Source organism: Poecilia formosa, unplaced genomic scaffold, assembly GCF_000485575.1.
Source record: "Poecilia formosa unplaced genomic scaffold, Poecilia_formosa-5.1.2 Scaffold103, whole genome shotgun sequence".
NCBI classification, from domain to species: domain Eukaryota; kingdom Metazoa; phylum Chordata; class Actinopteri; order Cyprinodontiformes; family Poeciliidae; genus Poecilia; species Poecilia formosa.
The window spans coordinates 866,105-885,397 of record NW_006800042.1 but is presented as its reverse complement, the minus strand read 5'-3'; the positions used below and the strand labels follow the sequence as shown (position 1 = coordinate 885,397).

Genomic DNA, 19,293 nt, shown 5'->3' with positions numbered 1-19,293 from the left:
TATGCTTTCCTTTGTTCTTAAAGAACGATAAGATGTCGGTTTTTCTAAAGAATGAACGACCTCGCTGCTTGAACTCCACTATGTAATTATTTTCCACCTTATCGCGTTTCAAATAACTCACAATCTGCAGCTTGCAGCTCGTGACTGCAGAGTCTGTCGTTTTTGTATTATTGTTACAACTATTAAGCATTTTCTATGTAGAAATAAACATGCATTGGAACCACGATGTGAAACGGCCGCCACCAGATAATGAAAAAAATGTAATAAAATTACAATTGTAAAATAAGCAGATCTGATGGAAGTTGAATAAGTTTTTACTTTAAAATGCAAATCACTTCAAACAGACATTAAAATGTGGCAAATGTTTTACAATGTAGAGTAAGAAAACTCAAAGTTGACAACAATTGGCTTTAAATCAATAATTACACAGTCAGCATATGGAGCATCCTTGATTTCTGTATAAATGTGAGGCCAATGCAACCAGACACAGAGGTGGCATGTGCTTGAAGCGGAGAGCTCACAGACGCAGTTTCAGGTTTTATGAAATGCCAACTTGCCCCACTAACTCATAAAGTTTTATACATAAAGTCAGGTTCAGACGAAAACCATCAAAGGAGTTACTTTCTTGCTTTTTTCTTCTTGGCTTTCTCAGCATCATCATGTGCTTTCCTCTTGGCAGCAAGCTTGTTCGCCTGTTAGAGGAGATTGATTCGTGTTAATGAAAAAGAGAAAACAACGGCTTTACAAGAATTTCAGGGCCGTGAACTGTAGGGGTCATGGCCAGGTGTGGGTGCGATATGAACAGCAGTCAGATAGTACGGCGAGACATTCCTAGATAAAAACTCAGTTTTAACAGTAAGGTACACAAGAGATAAAAAAGCAGAACAATGTTTCTTTTTTTTTCACAAAGCTAAACAGTCCTATCAACTGGAGAATTTAAACTATGGGGACGAAAAGCACACTAAAACTCACCTCTCTGACTTGTCTCTTCTTTCCAAACATGATCTTGTCATACAGGTACTTCTCCTTTTTCTTCATCATCATGATGGCCAGACGTTTTTCCTCTGCCTTCTCCTCCTGCTCCAAGCGAGCGCGATTTTCTGCCTTCACTTTTCCAGGCGTCACTTTAACTTGAAGGGACTAAAAGGCAGAGAGAGGAACATGTCAGAGAATCTGAAAACGTTTTCTGAGAAAACAAAAAAAAAAACAACAAAAAAACAAAAAAAACAGAAGGACAAACAAATATTTCTTACCTTCCCCTGAGATCTTTGCTCCTCCATCTTTTTGAGGTTCTTCTCTTCAGCCTCCTCTTCATCATCTTCCTCCTCTTCATTTTCATCTTCTTCCTCCTCCTCCTCCTCTTCTTCATCTTCCTCTTCATCTTGTTGTTGAGCTATGTCAGAAAAAAACAACAACATGTATCCCTTTAACATGATAAAACAATAGATTGTTGGTTTTCAGTCCGTATTCAACAGAAACATCTCACATTAAAATGAGTTGAACTGGTTTGAGGGATGGTTTGGATGTTTTTGAAGGGATGTTTTGTGGAAAAAAAACAATGATTATTAAAAATAAAAACTTTGCTCCCTGTGATAGAGAGCCAAAAATGGATCAGAGTGCCACACAAAGTCGGTCCAGGGGCCACAAAGGGCCTCCGGGCCACACTTTGGACAAAACTGCTGTTAAAATAATCCTGTGGTTTTCTGAATCAAACAGATCTCATCGTGTACAAAGGTAAACAAAAACCTCTAAAAAGTAACAATTATATATTTTTTTAAATCCTACTGTTCCTACAATTTGAAATCAGGAACGCAATAATCTCCACAATATCATTTAAATACCACCGCTAAAGTAAACCAGTCTTCTGATTGAGGACATGCATTTTTACCATAATAAATTATTCTAACAAATAGTCCTTATTAACTAGGAAATATAGCTGCTTTTCGGTTTCAAATAAGGACATTTGGGTAAAGTTTTCCATTTTCATTTAAAATCTTTTGACAAACAGGGAAACTACTGAAAAACTGAAGGTTAGCACTCAGCTGCATCTTTTATCTTTTAGCAACTGTAGCTCAATAAAGGCTGTTTTTCTTGTGCTGCGTTTACAACCAGTAATAGTCCTTCATGAGGTACGTCTCAGGATAAATTTTCCAAATCACTCCGGATATTAAAGCAGACTTGACTGAGATTAAATGACCAGAAATGTTCGGTGCAAGAGGCCCACCGTGAAGGCTCAGGGTTCCTCTGAGCTGCTACACAGGTCACTTCATTTTGAATGGAGGGAAGGGGCAGCAAAAGAGAAAAAAAAACAAACCTCTAGAGCTAGTTCCCTTTAAATGTTTCTGCAGCACAAATGTTACTGGGTGCAACTGAGTGGAGGCCACTGCCATCTAACTCCATCAAAACAAACTTGTGGTCCATACCAGGTTTCTCTCCTCGCTGCAAGGCCATTATCTTCAGCTTCTCTGGGGGAACATAGTCTCCTTCCTTTTCTTCCACAAATGGAGACAGATGAGGAGGCAGAGTCACTCCAAGAAAGTAGTCCTCCACAGGCAGGCGCATTTTAGTGTTGACGCAGTCATACACCCACTGGGGCTGGATGTAGTACCTAGAACAGCAGCAGAAAAGGTTAAAATATCAAAAGTCTCTTTGCTGAGACTTCAAAGCCGAGGATAGGATCGTTAGACTTCCAAAAATGACAAAGAAGAGATTTAAAGGTGCAGACGGAGCTAATGTGAAGTGAGCAAGGGGTTTATTGGTTATAATCAGATGTTTCTGATGCTTCAAAGGGCAACAGAAGCCTGGAAGGGATGAAACAAATGTCTCCTTTACCTGTTCATGTACTGTTTGTCCACATTAGGTCTGTCAACAATCTGATGTGTGATAGTCTCATCCGTGACATCATATGTGCTTCCAATGCAAACAGATTTATCCCAGGACACCTGACCACCGAAACACCTGGAAACACCAAGATTTAAATCCTTTTAAATTCTGACAAAATACTCAAACGCCGCTTTTCAAACACTAAACACTTTGAGTTAGCAGCATTTTAACAGAAGCAGATGTTCGTTGTTGGCTTTAGCAACGTTGTGTCTTTCTCACCTGATGACAAACGCCAGCGACTCTCTGGGCACTTCTCTGTTGATGAAGAATTTGAGCCCCTCAAATATCTTTTTCTGGGTTTCCAGCTGTTTCTGCTCCTTCTCCCTGGCTTCCATCTTCTCCATGTCCTCCTGAAGGAAAAAAGGTTTCTCATGGTTTTTATTCACAAAGCCTTCAGTAAGCCGGAGAAGACACATGGAGGGAAACGGTTTCCGATTTTCAAGCTTCTTTCTTTGAGACATTTCTATATTTTTGTATAATAGACTTAAAGTTATGTTTTTCTAACTATATTTGTTACTACATTTGAATAACTAGTTGCATTTTAATAGCAATGCAACAAAAAAGAATGAATCATTAGTCATTTAGACCAATATGTATCTTATTTTATCCAGAGAAACTCCTTCTAGCCTATAAATTATGGAGTGCTTATACTTACAACAGGAGCATCTAGTTTATATTTTCAGGAATTAGAGCAAACTTAGAATCCAGAGAAAATACTTATTACCTTAAATCAACATCATCAGAACAAGAATCCAGAGTTTATAAATCACGGACTACTTATTCCTAAACTTGGGGTTATGTTTTCTTTTTTCTTCTTTTGCTCTTTCCTTTGGTTTGTTGTTTTGTTGAATTTCCATCTAATTCATGTAAAGAGCAATGAATTGCCTTGTTGCTGAAAATGTGCTATATCAATAAAGTGACCTTATGTGACTCGCAATGTGAAAATAACATCTTTGTTCTGATCATCCCGAACTAAAACACCAACCATGTGTGCAAGCGATCTTCAATAGACCAAAATAATGGAATCCCAACTCCATTACGCATCATACGTGTAAAACAAACAATTTCATTAAACCTACAGTGCTTTGTCGAATTATTTAAAGATGGAAAATATGATGACCTCCATCGGTCAAAGGAGCGTTTATGATTGTTGAAACTCCTAAAATCGAATTAAGAGCGGTGTGTTGCCTTGTGAACCGGAAGGAAAGTGGGAAACAATCATCTTTGATTGATGTGGTGGTAAAAAGAAAAAAAGAAAGAAAAAAAAAAACAGCAGGATACTCAACTATCTTTACAAAAAAATGCAAAAGAAACTCAGGAAGAAAAGGTTTTAATTTGCAAAAAAAAACAAATTAGACTAAGGAGCAACAGAAGAAGGTCCTGTGATCCGATGAGTCCAGATTTACTCTCTTTCAGAGCAACAATCTGGGGCTTGACAGACCATGAGTCACTATGCAGAAACAAGTGGGCTAAAGATAAAGATCCAAACTCAACTTTTCAGATTTTATTTACATAAAAATGCAAAATCTCTCAAAATCATCCCACTTTGAGTGAGTCAATGGCGTAAAATCCCAATAAAACACAAAGTCTGCAGCTGCAAGCTCAAAATTTCAGAGGCTGGGAACATAATTGCAAGGCACTGCAAGCCTGTATTTTTTATTGCCCACCATTGTTTTGTGGGACGTTAGAAGGCACAGCGGAGGCCCTAGGAGGGATTGTTCCTGGGTTGGTGAACTAACTACATGCAGCATTTAATCGTTCCTAAAAAAGTTTTGCCAGTTCATGGAAAGTCCCTGTGGTGAAGCAGGACCGACTGGTTGATCCCGTCAAATCATTTGGGTAAAACAAGCTTCTCAAGTGAGAACTCCTGTTCATAGCAACCCAACATGAAGCTGTAAATCCCTAGTTAGGCATTGCATCTCCAAGAGGTGTCAATCCTCCACTGAAAAAAAATGTCACCTTCCACCTCTGAGATTAATTACTTCCTAAAGGCGTGTATGTGTTTTGATATTTCCACGAAAGACGTTTGTTTTTAACATCTCTCTAACAACCAAGAGTATTTTGGTATTTTGTACTCTTACCTCTTCATCAGGAAACTGATCGAGTTTAGCCTCCTCCTCTTCCTCCGAGGAAACAACACGTGCCAGGCTGGAACTAAGAGCTGAAAGTTTCTGCAGAGAGAATTAGACATAAAATCAGTTCATCGTAACTATTGATACATTTACAATTTAACCTAAGAAAACTAAGAAAAACACGAGCATCTGTCCAGATGCTTGCAGCTAAAACTGTTAATTAAAAGATTCAAGTGGCATATGGTGCTTATACTGTCAAAATATATATATAAAAAATAAAATTATAAAGAATGAATAGCTGATCTGGTGATGACTGAAAACTTTACAGTTTATTAAAGAAGATGGACTTACCTCAGTGTGGCTCTCTGAATTCATGGCATAGTCCTCTTCCTCGACTTCTTTGAGCTCTGATTCTGCTTTACTATCCAGCTGCAAGGAGCGAGGAAACACTTGCTGAGTTCACGCTGGACATATATTTGCATTATTTTAATTATAGGGGCTGTAGAAATCCCTTAAAGCTTTTTAGAGTCAGATACCTTTGGAGGGTACACCAAGTTGAGAGACTGGTAGAGTCTGAAGTTGACAAACCCCAGGAGAGTCGTGTACAACTCTGTGAAAGTTGCCATGACTCTGTAGTCGACATCTGTTGGGTGCTGGAAGAACAAAAACCTTTAGCTTCACGAGAATTTAGAGTTAAAAAACAAAAGTTCAAACTAATTCACAATATCTCACTCATATGAAACATTTGTTGTATCTATATAGATACAACAGAAGCATTGATAGAGAGTTTTTAACTAAAATACATACATGCACCCACTTTGACAAAGCAGACCCTTTAAATATTCAGTTTTTATTCAAGACATTGTCACAAACTTGTTTTACTTTGAATCTGGAAACGAAACCTCTCATGAAACGTAAAACTTGAACACTTTCTTTCTGCGTTTACAGGAACACACTTCCATAATTACTGCAGTAGAAACCTGATTTTGACTTTTACAACAATTCAGTTTCATGAAAGGCTTCTTTTAGTCCACTTTCTGGCTGAATTTGCTCAGCCAGCCAGACTGGGTCATGTTATCAACCGTTTTAAACATCCTTATAAACAGGTTTTGTTACAGTAGAATTACTAATTTTACCGTACTCAAACTATCCCTGAATCTTACTTGTGAAGGCCTCAGACAGTGTTTTTGATCTTACAATGATTTTCACATCCACTTCATGCTGTGTAACAACACTCTGCACCTGATGTGACATGTCTGTCAGCAATTAGTCACTTTTACATGGAATAAATATGAGGCGGGCTAAATTATTCTATATCAGATTCTGCATTTATTACAATACAATTTACTGACTTTTTTATTTAAAGTCAGTACTAGACTCTACATTAAGTATCCCTAAGTCAGCAAACAGGGTACTGGATGTTTCTTTTTCATATGACAGTATGAAAGGACTTTTACCTTTTTTGACTTGGAGTTTGTCACAAAAAAGCTTTGCAATAAGCTGTCTAATTCATCTCTAAAAAACAAAAAGCTGTATGGTCAAAGAAATCTGAAATGACTACGTTAAAAGCCGACGCAGCACAGAAAAACTAAATGTTAGTTTAGGGAAACAAAACAGATTGATTAAGCAGAAATGATGAAATGATTTAGTTGAAAAAACATTTAAACATCTTGTTATCTCTCTATTTCCAGGTTATGCTTATAGGACATGCCAACTTTTTCACTTGCTAGCACAAGCTTTACAAGACTATTTTGAGGGTTGACATGACAGGAACTTAATAGTGAAGCTTTTTCTTGTCCAGGCAGAACTTTTTAATTGAATTCACGTACGAGCTGACTTAATCAAGCTACGCAAACACACAACACCAGAGAGGAGAAACCGATGCCATCTACGTATAATTGCAGCAGCTGAACAGGATGGGACCATGACGAAGCTAATTGTAGTTTTCTTGCAATGTTTGATGACTCAGCATCTCACGCTGACAAAGGAGTCCCAACCTTCATTTCAATCCCACAATAATAGCATAACTGCTTATTAGCATAACCCCTGTTGGCTGCAAGCAGCCATCTGCACTTACATCATGGGAGAACTGATATGGCACCAGCCATGTAATGAGCTGTCCCATGACCTCAGCTTGGTAATATATTCCCTTGATGGAGAGGAAAACCTATGAGGAATAAAAGCAAAGCGTTCAGATAATGTTTAATAAATGTTTAAAAAAACCTTAACGCCCCCGCCCTCCATTTGGTCTGCAGGAAAAACTGTCACCTTTCTGAGCGCACGAGATGCAATCACGTAGTTCATCCACTCCACAGTGAGGCGCCTGCACAGCTGGATAGTCTGCACATGGCATTTCCCCGTTCGGGCGAATGTGGAGAACAAAAAACACATGCAGAGGGCGTCGTCGATGTCACGCAGGGCGTCGATAAAGGTGGGGTACCTGCCAAAAAAACAGCAAAACCAGTAAGAAGCTAAATGCACTTGCTGTAGAGAGTGGATCTCAGATGTACACACCTGTCAAAATACCAGAGTAGGAAGATGTAAAAAAAAAAAAAAAAAAAAAAGTTAAATCAAAAATCATTTCATGTTTTAATTGGATACAATATAATCCAATTGAAATCCCAATTTTTTTTTGAAAGGGAATAAAAGTTCAAAAACCTGGAAGCTTATGTGTACACATCCTTAAACCAACACATTTGAAGCATCTTGTGCTTACATTTCAGCATGCAGGTGCGGGTTTTAATGTTTTTATCTTTTTTAATCTTTTTCAAAATGTCTTTCTCTTTCTCACTGTTTTTTCAATGTCACATGCTGTTTTTATTTTAATTATGTGAAGCACTTTGAAATGCCTTGCTGCTGAAATGTGCTATACAAATAAAATTTGATTGATTGATGCAGTGTTCTCTGGTGACAATCACCTTGAACTGTAAATATCTCTCAGCTATGCCTTTCAAAACTTCTCCAAATCTCTCAGGTTGTTGGAACAAGTCTTGTCAACAGAACTTCTTAAGCGAGTCCACAGATTTCTCCCAGGTTCTGGCTACAACATCCCAAACTTTATGAAGCTCTTCTTTTGCAGATCTGGATACTCAGACCAACAGTAATGCCAGAAAATGTAAAAGTCTGTGTCTTTAGCTTTACAGCAGACAGATTTTGATCAAAAGCTGAATGGCATCTGGAACCATCACTATCCAACTATCACTAAAAGATTTCCATAACCTAAAACAAAAAATTGCAAACACCTATAAAATTGTTGCTCATAATTAAAGAGGACCTAGAAACTGTACAACTCTGCCATCTGCTGACTAGAGTTAGTTCCTCAGGACCCAAGTTTGCTAAACTATATAAAATCTAATAACTATAAAGTAATATAAGCTACATGTTATATGGAAGAAAATTGGCATATGGAGGTGCATGTGCAGATTGTTTAACTTTCAAGAAAAATAGCACAGTGAAAACATATTTTGCAGGTTTGGAAAATAATGTTTTTATGACTATAAATATATAATTTATATTTGTCTACTTAATAAATCAAGAACAGCTAACAGGTGTTGCAACAGATAAAATATAGACAAAGATCTCAAAGCAGGCAGGGTTTAATGATGCATGAATCAAGACTTTTTAAATCAGCATAAAAGACTGAAGCCAAAGTTGAGGACCAGAGACAAAGGCTTGCAAGATTGGTTGAAACTTATCTACTTGGAAGAATTATTTATTTAGACAAATAAGGCAGAGAATGTATAAGACGGAGAATGGGGAGCAGAAATATGGCAAAATATTCTCTAAACTGATTAGACAACATCTTAAGCCTTCAGCTGAATGCAGATTGTTTAGAAATGGAAAGACAGCAGTTCAAAACTGAGACCCTGCAAGCAATAGTGAGGCATGTTGGATGGCTCATAGCTCTCCAGTCTAAGCAGAATAACTGTTTTCTGTTTTGCTTAAACTTTTCTAAGCCATCTCTTTTTTTTTTTGTCCTTTTCCTTAAAACTGATAAAATCTAATATAAGCTGACACCCCAGATCGAACCTGCTTTATCCCCCCACAACGAGTATGGAGAATAACTTTCCTACCTTTCTTTCACAATGTGGTCCAATTTATAGGCCGGCTTGTTCTCTTTCAGTCTTTCAACAGCAGACCACTCTGTTTTTCCATAAGCCCTCCTTAGTTTACGCACAAAGATCTGTTGGGGGAAAAAAAAAACACTTTAAGGGTAAATTTGCCGCTTTGTGTGGGGGCTTTCAATTCAATACGATTACTGAAAACGATTGTTAATGTCAGACTCAGTAGACAAGTAGAACACAAAACATGTTTTGAACTGAGTATTTTTTTTATTGATAAATACAGTCATAAGAATAAAATTAATGATAGATTTTAAGCTTGAGGCTTGTTGAAAACTTGGACTTCATTTAAATACCTTGTACTCTCTGAACTTGGACACAATTGGCTCATGCAGCAGAAACCTGATGTCTTTGAGCAGGTAGAAGGTCCTTGGAGCAGTGGAGCCTTTGTTCACCTTCTTCTTGTGTTTTGGCTCATGTGGATAAATTCCTTTAAGGATGCACAGCCGCCTAAAATTCAGCGGGAAGGATTTTTAAAATATATTTCTAGAGAGGTTTATTAACTACATGCCCATCTAAAATGTAATGAAGGAACAGAAAATGGTTTACAGCTAGATAACATCTCACGGTCATCAACCTTAATAGTTAAGAGGGCTTAATAAAGCAAAATTAAAAATAATTAAAAAGTGAACTTTACCAAATCAGTGGATGGTTGTTTAATTTATCAATGTCAACTGTCTTCTATTTATTTGATGATTTCAGTCAGTTTATTGTGTGAATCAGAAAGCCTAATGCCTTTTTTATTGTCAATGTCGATCAAAAGAAGTCTCTCTTCAGCACTGGAGTATGTATCTCAATGAAATTTAACTGAACGTAATAAGTTATGGAGCTCATGAAAGACAGTTGAAGCTCTGACATTTTCACACTTTTTATTAAACTAATGCAATTAAGAGGTGTTAAAAACAGAAAGGGATCGTGTCACTGCTGGACTCCGCCGCAGAGTGTTTAAGAACATGCTGAACATCACATACCTGAAGTCAGGGAGGCTCAGCATGAGCTTCTTTCGTGCTCTGTTCCTGGTGATGTAGTTGGTGGCAGAGCCCCGCTCATACTACAAAACAATAGAAAGTCATCTTTAACTCATTTAATCCGTATGCTCCTGATCAGACTCAAGAGAAACTTTACTTTCGTATACAACTCAGACTAGTCGACGGTTTGTGATTCTGAAAACAAACTTTAGCTAGCCCTGCTAGCCAGCTACCCAGATAGTTGTTTATTTTAGCGTTATTGAGTCTGGCAGAAACGCTTACCTTTTTCTTCTGAATACCCCCCATTTACAGACGAGCTGTCGCTCCACAGCACTGAAAGAAAATCTTATTTACGGAAACAAATAACTAGCTAACAGATGGACGCTTCGCCGCTGCTACTGCTGCACGTGTTGTCTGACATGCGCACGGAGTTACACCGAAACGTAAGCAGCAGGACCCAGGGGTTGACCGTTATCCGCCTGAACGTAATATTACGTATAAATAACTTTAGTGTTTTAACGATGCTCTGTGGTAAAGTTATGCATGTACTGAGATAAAAACCTATTCGTAATATTAAACAATGAATAAAAAAAAAAATTTTTTAGTTTCAGAAAAAATCTAAATATCATTTAAAGTTAATCGATTTAGATGTGCGTGTGTGTCACTTTTTCCCTCTGAAACTAGCCCTTGTATATTGTTCACATTTCTTAGGTCAAAATTATCAATGATGGTTAATTTTACTATTTTAAACTTGCTCATGGATGTTAGACCGTGTCCATTCTGTAAAGTTTTATGTTTCCGACTGGATAAAAATTACAGTGATTTTTAAAATATTTATACTGATGATTTGTTGAGTTAACCTTGTACTGCTAAGAGGTGGTGTAGGAAGACAAAAATGAATTGAATTTAATAAATGAAAAAGAATAATAATAATAACAAAAGTTTTATTGACATTTTATTTTTTGTGTGATCTTATTTGTCATTTGTATCACAAGAGCTTATACAGGGATCATAAACATTACAATCTCTAACACCAAAAAATTCAGCCCCACCCCTTTTCCCACTCTCCCTGACTCACTGATGCCTCACATGCTTGAGAAAAATGCGAGCAGATACAGAGCAGCATCAGATAGAGAGAAAAATAAATAATGTAGAAGGGTGGAGGAACATCATCCAAAAACCAGCCAGAAGCTCATCTGTTAAAATGAGTGAAGGATTATATACAGCTGTCATGGGGATCCGGGACTTTCTAAAGGAGTATTTTAATGGTTTCTGGGACTATGAGACTCCTAAGATGATGGTGATTAAGAACAGACCTCTTGGAGTGATTTACCGAGCTGTCCAGTTTCTAGTGATAACCTATTTCATCTGGTAAGTTGTAAGCAAGTTTGTTTATTTTCCTTATAAGTAGTAACATTTCAAACAAAGGATTTTCTGGTTTATCTCTTTAAGTATTCTTGAAAGGATTAAATACAGAGTAAAGCGCAATAAAATATCATAAACTTTGAAAGTGTTCCCGCTAATCGCCTATGTTTGAAGCAGACATTATGTTTTAATTTAATTAAATAAATATAAAACAAATAATAACCAGTGTGAACAAAACTTTCAGAAAATTAAACAAGTTATTAAATACAAAAATCCATAAAGTCTCAGAGAACAAATTATTTCTTTGTAGTCTTAGTTCTAAGGGAGTTATCTTGTTTTCTTGGCTTTAGTTTGGTGGGGCTAAACAGATCTTGAGTAACCTGACACCCTTAATAAAATTTTACATCACAGGAGATGTTTCATTGTCTCCGTCTGTTCTGTCATCCATGAAGGTATGTTTTTATAAGTCAAAAAGCGTACCAGCAGAGCGAGACCCACCCAGAGAGCTCTGTTTACACTCTTATTAAGGGAAAAGCAGAGCATGGCGATGATGTCCTGGACAACGTAGAGTATGCTCATCCCCCAGAGGTGCATCATGTCCTTTGATTCTGTCAAAAAATAACAACTACTTTATTGATCAGATTACTGTAACAGACATTTTTAACTTTTCTTCATAGGGAGTTGACGTAATCAGCGCAACACTGAGAAGAGAATTCACTTATGATCAGAGGCAAGGTACCTGCCCTGAGGTGAGAGGAAAGAAAGAAAGAAAATATGCCTGTATCAAATGGGTTACAGCTGCACTTTTATCCTGTTTTGCTTTCTTTTCTTCCTCTGCAGCATTTCAGTGTTGACAACGCCAACTGTACGACAGACTCTGACTGTCTTCAAGGCTTACCAAACTTTGATAGTCATGGTAAAGTTGTGACTTCTCACTACATCTGTCATCATCTTGGTTGCTTCATATTTGCCCCATCATCCGTTGTAATTTAAACACAGGCATTAGGACGGGCAGATGTATTCAGTACCACAACCACCCTTTCAAAACTTGTGAGATCAAGGCCTGGTGCCCTATTGAAGAGTACGCTGTAGTACGGTAAGGCATTGGACCTGTAATCTGCATGGTTCAGTTACACAGTTCTATATGTTTTGCTAATTTTTTTTTGTTGTTGTAGAACAAGACAATAAATATATGGCATTCACATGTAAGAAAAAGAAAAATGTAAATTTTTTTTTTTTTAGAAATAAAGATGCAAAAGTGTTGATTAACATACAGCTTGATTTACTCATAATTATATCCAGTACAGTATTTTTTTATTTCAGAAATCAACTAATTAGTAAATAGACACGGCCTGTTTTTGATTTAATCTGAGTTTATATCAAAAAATGAGGGCTTGGAGGTTTGTTAGAGAACATTAGACCAAGGAACACAGCAGACAGGTCAGGGGTAAAGATGTGGAGAAAGCAGGATTACTTAACAAAACAATATAGCCGACCTATAAAACATCTCACAGAGCAGTGTCAACAAAAACTGAAGAAGTCCTCTGGAATCGATTGACTGGGAATGGAGAGCAATAATTAGAGAACCAGTCAGGAGGCAAGTGGTAACTGTGGAGGAAGAGCCCAGCTCATGAGGGAGAATCTGTTGAAATGTTTATTCAATTCTCCAAATTGGACCCTTATGAAGCCTTGTCGAGAACAAAGCCATTGTTGAAAGAAACTCATAAGAAGTCCCGTCTTCAACTTTCTCCAAGCCACTTAGAAAACACAGCAAGTATACAAAAGAAGGTGGTCGGGTCTGATGAGGCCAGAATTTATCCTTTTGGTTGACATACCAGAAATCACTCTCACTTGACAGCGATTTTGTCACTTATTGTCACAAGTGAAGATCCACTTTATGTGAATGTTTTGTAACAAAATGAGAAAAAAACATCAAAGAGTGGAACTACTTTTGAAAGACTATGTAGCAAATCTCATGTGATAGTCAGGTTTATACAGGTGATCAAACAAGACGGAAAATGCTTCAATAAAAGCACACAGCTTTTGATAGAGTAAAATAGGGTAAACACTGCAAGGAAGACAAAAAAATTACCCCCCAAAACAAATTCCCTAAATTGAGCATTTTTCTGTGTTTTTCAACAGGGAACCACCTTTAGTGCAGGCCATCAATTTCACAGTGTTCATCAGGAACTCCATTCACTTCCCCAAATTTAAAGTGTTGAGGTAAAGAGCCTTCAAACAGATTTCTTTTTTTTTTTTAAACTCTGAACTTAAAAACTCTGGTCATTTGTGCCACAGTTGCTTATTGTAAACATGTTCTTTGCTTGCAGGGTAAATGTAGAAAGTCCTCCAGGGATGAAAACAAAAAAATACCTCAAGAGGTGTCACTATCATGAGGAGACTGCGCCTTACTGCCCAAACTTTCGCCTGGGTTACATCGCCAATAAAGCAAGGGAGAATTTCACTGAACTCTGCAGGACTGTGAGTATGAGATTGCACTTCAGAATTAGTCAATGGCTGCCATTATGAAGGTTCATTATGTCATTTATTAAATGCTTACGTCTTTAGTTTAATTCATAAAAATGGTAATTTAAAAAAAGGCTTTTTCACAGAGTATTTCATAAAAGTATCCAAGAGTAATTAGTCACTTTTACCCAAAACTTTATTTCTGGACTAATTTGCATTGGTTTCTTTGTACATGTCGATTACTTGGTGTGCAACTAACATCTGGTGTAAAGAAATCAGAAGAAATCTTGAAGATATACTTATTGACTAAAACATTGACATGTTCCACACTGATTTTAGCCACTTTATTTAAAGTTTTCTTCCAGTAGGTTTTTACAAAGTTGCATTTTGTCTTTTCAGTTTCTTTCTTTTTCTTACTTGTTAAATCTTCCACTTTTGTCCATGTTTCTTTTGTAAGCTAAAAAGGTGAGAACAGCAAACAAAGAGAAGTAAGTCGTCTTTCTTGTAGTGTAACAGAATCATTCTCTTTGCTGTCAGGGGGGAGTGATTGGCGTTTTCATCAACTGGGATTGTAATCTTGATCTGGATCCTTCACACTGTAAACCTACGTACACATTTCGCCGACTTGACCTTCGGAAGGATCTGGCCGACTCCGGTTACTACTACAGGTCTGCAAAAACTCTGCATTCACTGACCAAGTTCGTGGTTATAATCTTAACTTTGCCAAAGAATAAGTTTAATTATTTTTAAGGATATGTTTTGCTACTCAGGTTTGCCAAATATTATGATAAGAACGGCGTGGAGTCTCGGACCCTCATCAAGGCTTACGGCATCCGTCTAGACATCATAGTCCACGGACAGGTACAACAGACATTTCTTTAAATATTACCATTTTTCCCCTTCTTGCTGTGATCATAACCATTTTATTACTGCTTACAAAACTTCTGCACAGGCTGGGAAATTTAGTGTCATTCCAACCATCATCAGCACAGTGACAGCTTTGACCTCTGTTGGGATTGTAAGTGCAGTCAAAAACCAAGATTTTGTTTACATAACAGATTTAAATTGTTTTTTTTTTTTGTTTTTTTTTTACTAAAACTAAAACATTTTCTAAAATTTATTCTAATATAAGTTGTAACTATATTACTTTATTTTACATTTAATTAAGTCAGACTTTTGATTCCTTTACGTGAATTTTGTTTGAATATTTGTGAATATTTCTTGTGTTGGAAATGATCACAAATGTAAATTACAACTGCTACCACTATCTTATTTATGTTTTCATCATTTTCTTTCGTTTCTCTACAGTGCAGTATTATCTGTGACTGGATCATGCTTACATTTATTGACAAAAATGAAGTCTACAGCGAGAGAAAGTTTGATGAAGTGAGTAAAAAGGTAAGTACTATTTTTATGTACTAAACAGTCTTAATGTTTCACAAAATGAGCTAAAAAAAAGCTTCAATGAATTCTTACTGTTTCAATAAATTAATTCTAAATATGTACTTGGATACTTATTTTTGTAGGATATTTTATTTTCTGTGTTTACTCTCATTAATTTTTCTTTGCTCTCCCAATAAACCCAGTTCAACCTCAGAAACCTTTATGACAATCTGCAATATGGCTCTTTTAAAGAGTAACTGAACTGCAGATTAATATTTTCCAAATACGTCTGAGTGATGTCGGTGGCATTTGGTGGTTCTTTGCAGGTGACCAAGGAACCCACAGACACCATTCGCACTGAGTTCAGCTTCATCAGCAGCTACGGCTCAAACCATTCAGACCTGTCGGACGGCGTTCCTCTCTGATGGATCAGATTTGCTTAAACTCTCTTTCTCCAACCTAATCACGGCAACAACAGCATCCTAGTTTGGTGGCTAAAGTGTCTACAGCAGCTCACAGATAGAATAGCAAAGCACTAATGCAAAAGTATTCATACTCACTAAAACTTTTGGTCCCTTTGTGACATTGCAACCACAAACTCTCATAGATTTTAATCGGATTTCATAGATAGACCAGCATAGACTATTCGACAAGTGTGAAGTGGAAGAATAATGATACATGATTTCTGTTTTATACATAGGCAAAGTTAGAAAGCGCGGCATGCATTTGCATTTGCACTTTTTGAGTCCATACTTGGTCACTCTACCAGGTTTGCACATCTCTAGAGACTTACATTTTGGTACGTTGTATGTTTATGGTTGTTGTTCTGCTGGAAGGGGGAACTCTGGCACAGTGTCTAGGTCATTAAAGCTTTGTCTATAACTGCACCATATCTAGCTCCATCCATTGTCCCTTTAACTTAGACCAGCTCCTCTGTCCCTGCTGAAGAAAATCACCTGTACAAAATGATGCTGTGATTGCTAATGTTTCAGCAGTGAGGATGGCATGTTCAGGAGTTTGTCTCAACACCACTCAGCACTTTGCATGTCATACAAAACGTTCAGTACTGGTCATTCTTCCATGTCTTTGCTGTATCTGCTACCTGGCTGGTGGTAAACTTTGGACGGTTATCATGTTTTAGATTGATTGAACAGTGCTCCATGACAAGCTCACAGGTTGGAATAAAGTTTTCTAGCTGCTTTAAATTGTTCTGTAACTTCCTTTCTAACCTGTCCTCTGTGTGTCTTGGTCTTCATGATGCTGTTTGTTCTCTAATAAGCCTCTGGGGCCTTCATGGAACAGCTGGATTAACACTGAGATTAAATATGCACATATTTGGACAATAAGGTCTCCTCTTGGACGAGTAGATTTTATTTACAAATCTTAGTTTAAAGCATAACATACATCCCTGTCAGATTTTCTTTTTTAAGAAAAAGATCAAAAACCGTGTATCATTTTCCTTCCACTTCAAGTTTAGCCACAAAAGCCAGTGTTGCTCTTTCATTTTACATCTGAATAAAGTACGTTCAGTTTTGTAATAGTAACGTGACAAATTCGCAAAGGTTTAAACTGTATGAAAACATTTGGAGGTATTAAGAAGAGGACCACATCCTGATGATCTTATACTTCTTTGAGACCCCCAGTGTGGTTCTCAGTAAAATTGCTTCACATGGTATGTGCACAGATCAACTCAAGACTTATTGAACTTTCACCTGTTCGCCACCTGAATGAAACCTGCCCTCCTTTGCCTTCAGCAAACAAGTATACTCACCTGTAGAGATGTTTTTTCCCTCAGAATACTGATACTTTCAAAGTAGATAAATAGACTGGAAACAATTAGCAAACAATGGAAACTGTTCCCATGTATCTCAATCATTCAGTCCAATGATTAAGAAATAAATATTTTCAAAACTCATTGTTCAGACATAAGCATACATGATTAAACACATCTGTTGTTTAAAAATCGGATTTCTTACTTTATGTGCTTCACTTTATGTCGTCTTTTACCCTGAATGACAAATGGTGCAGAGTTGAAAACGGTGCTGGATAACAAAGTACTAAAGGAAAGTGCGAGGAGCCACGTGAAGACAGAAGAAGCCAGTAATCAAATTAAGTCTGCATTTCCCACAAAACGATTTCTCTAACTAGATTGTTGGAAACTGAATCCATCTGCACTCGGAAGAGCAGAACAAATGTCAGCGGTGAAACAAGACTCGAGAACCTAGGGCTTCCAGATCAATATCCGCCATGAACGATGTAATAACGGTAACCACATGTTGGTTTGAAAACTATGTAGTCATAATGTAAAATGCAAGACATTTAAAGTTAATTTAATCTCAAACTGGGTATAGGTTCGACATACATTGGAGCAAAGAATCAAAATCCAACGAAACGACTCAGATGAGCTTCCTTATGCCTCATTTTACAAGTGCAGGTGTCAAGAAGATCCTCTGAGGAAACAATCTCATTTTGACTCAGCTTATCGTCTTCAATGTGATTACGTGAATGGGAGACAGCCATCAGCAGACAAAGTGACTCAGCTGTTAAATCTAAGTGTGTGGGTTAAAACCATCATGATCCACACTGACAGCATATCGATAACCACATGTTGTTCTCTCCAGTGAATAGATAAAAAAAATATATGATTGGTATTTAGATTCTCTTATTTTATTGGAGAATTAAGACTATTTTCCCCAGATTTTCAATATCAAATCTCTTGTTTTTGCTCATTTAGCATCAAAAGGTGCATTTACCTTTTTCGGGGAGCAGATTAGTTTCAGGATCGTTCCATTCCCACTGCATATTCCAGGGTAAAAACAAATGGCCAAGGTAGTAATGAATAAACCTGGTAATATTTTTGGTATCAGCCTGCATCTTCAGCATAGAGATGTAGGGAGACTGATGCACTTCTGTTTTGGTAAATATCATAAAACATGCCCTCTCCAATGGGAATTTTAATAACTTCCTCCACATATATTCAAGTATTCATCATGAACAATTCCACTGAAAAAGAAGCAAACCTTGAATAAATGAGCACCACCTGGTGAAATTTTGTTCGAGTACCCTGTGATTCAATTTTGACCTTGATACTTTCGTTGGGAGTTCATCGGCATTCTGCATTTTGTTACACTTTGAAAAAACTTCTCAAATACCTTTAGTATTTGTGGCGAAATATTTATTTTTCATTTCATCAAACCAAATCACATTCTCCCAAAATCTTTGTGTTCTACTTGTACTCTGCACAGAAACATGAATCACCTTAATAACAACAGCATTGAGGATTTAAACTCTATCACAGTATCAAGAACTCATACAGACGTAAATGAGTTTAAGCGGAGACAATCGTTTCATGGGGGTAAATTTCTAAAGTGAAAATATTGTTTTACTTCAGTAGTTTTATTGGATATTTTTTCTGGCCCCAGATGAACTATCCTGCTTACTGGACAAGATTCTTTCAGTTCAAACATGCCTGTAGTTTTGGTTTTAAACCACAAAACTTTTGAGATCAATTATCTGATTGATTTTGGGTAGAGCACAATTTCACAGCATCCCTGTTCTGAGGCACAAAAAACGTAGAAGCCGAGGCACGTTGTTGTGTTCAACGTTCTTTTCACACACCTCTGTATTGTTTTAGCTCTAGTAAACATTTCCTCAGAAGTCTGCGTTCGTTTTATTTCACGGAGTAACTCCTGATAAAAACAAACACAAATTCCACTTTTAGTTTTTGTTTTTCTCCCAAACATACACACTCAAAGTTTGATGTGGATGAACCAAAAGCAGACATGACGATCCTTTAAAAAGTTACAATTTAAAACACTAATCTCTCGCTATATTTTGGTTCTGATACGATGTTACTTTTTTAAGTAAATCTGTTAAAAGACCAACAAAGAAATATTAACGGAGAATTTGAAAGTGCTGGTGCGTGTTTAAATCCACACACACAATTTAATTTTTGGTTTTGAGTGGTTAGAGTGTAGAAGTCTTAAAATAAGCATAAAGCAAAAAGGAATAGCAGAAGTGAAAATACAAAAGTTA

General features: G+C 37.0%; 2 protein-coding genes across 4 annotated transcripts; one reads left to right on the top strand and one right to left on the bottom strand.

Moving 5' to 3' along the window:
* Positions 1-296: 296 nt before the first annotated feature.
* pes (pescadillo) lies at positions 297-10,508 on the bottom strand. 2 transcript variants are annotated; one of them, XM_016674926.1, is made up of 16 exons: positions 10,327-10,508; positions 10,048-10,127; positions 9,373-9,526; positions 9,029-9,138; positions 7,224-7,395; positions 7,033-7,122; positions 5,492-5,608; positions 5,307-5,384; positions 4,965-5,054; positions 3,103-3,233; positions 2,833-2,958; positions 2,424-2,608; positions 1,386-1,393; positions 1,254-1,352; positions 973-1,140; positions 297-692 (listed from the first exon to the last, which is right to left on the bottom strand). In XM_016674926.1, exons 1-16 carry the CDS (start codon positions 10,348-10,350, stop codon positions 618-620), a joined length of 1,707 nt encoding a protein of 568 aa, XP_016530412.1. In that variant the 5' UTR covers positions 10,351-10,508; the 3' UTR covers positions 297-617. The 2 variants fall into 2 exon arrangements, with proteins under 2 accessions (XP_016530412.1, XP_007559258.1); XM_007559196.2 differs by having other exon boundaries at positions 1,254-1,393.
* A 554-nt stretch (positions 10,509-11,062) lies between these two features.
* Positions 11,063-17,082, top strand: p2rx2 (purinergic receptor P2X, ligand-gated ion channel, 2). Of its 2 annotated transcripts, none has more exons than XM_007559194.2 (12): positions 11,063-11,415; positions 11,862-11,997; positions 12,087-12,158; positions 12,250-12,325; positions 12,409-12,505; positions 13,552-13,632; positions 13,740-13,890; positions 14,413-14,543; positions 14,646-14,736; positions 14,828-14,893; positions 15,184-15,261; positions 15,585-17,082. In XM_007559194.2, the coding sequence occupies exons 1-12, from the start codon at positions 11,147-11,149 to the stop codon at positions 15,681-15,683; spliced, it is 1,347 nt and encodes a 448-aa protein (XP_007559256.2). In that variant the 5' UTR covers positions 11,063-11,146; the 3' UTR covers positions 15,684-17,082. The 2 variants fall into 2 exon arrangements, with proteins under 2 accessions (XP_007559256.2, XP_016530330.1); XM_016674844.1 differs by having other exon boundaries at positions 11,065-11,415; positions 15,184-15,273; positions 15,585-17,081.
* The last annotated feature ends 2,211 nt before the right edge of the window (positions 17,083-19,293 follow it).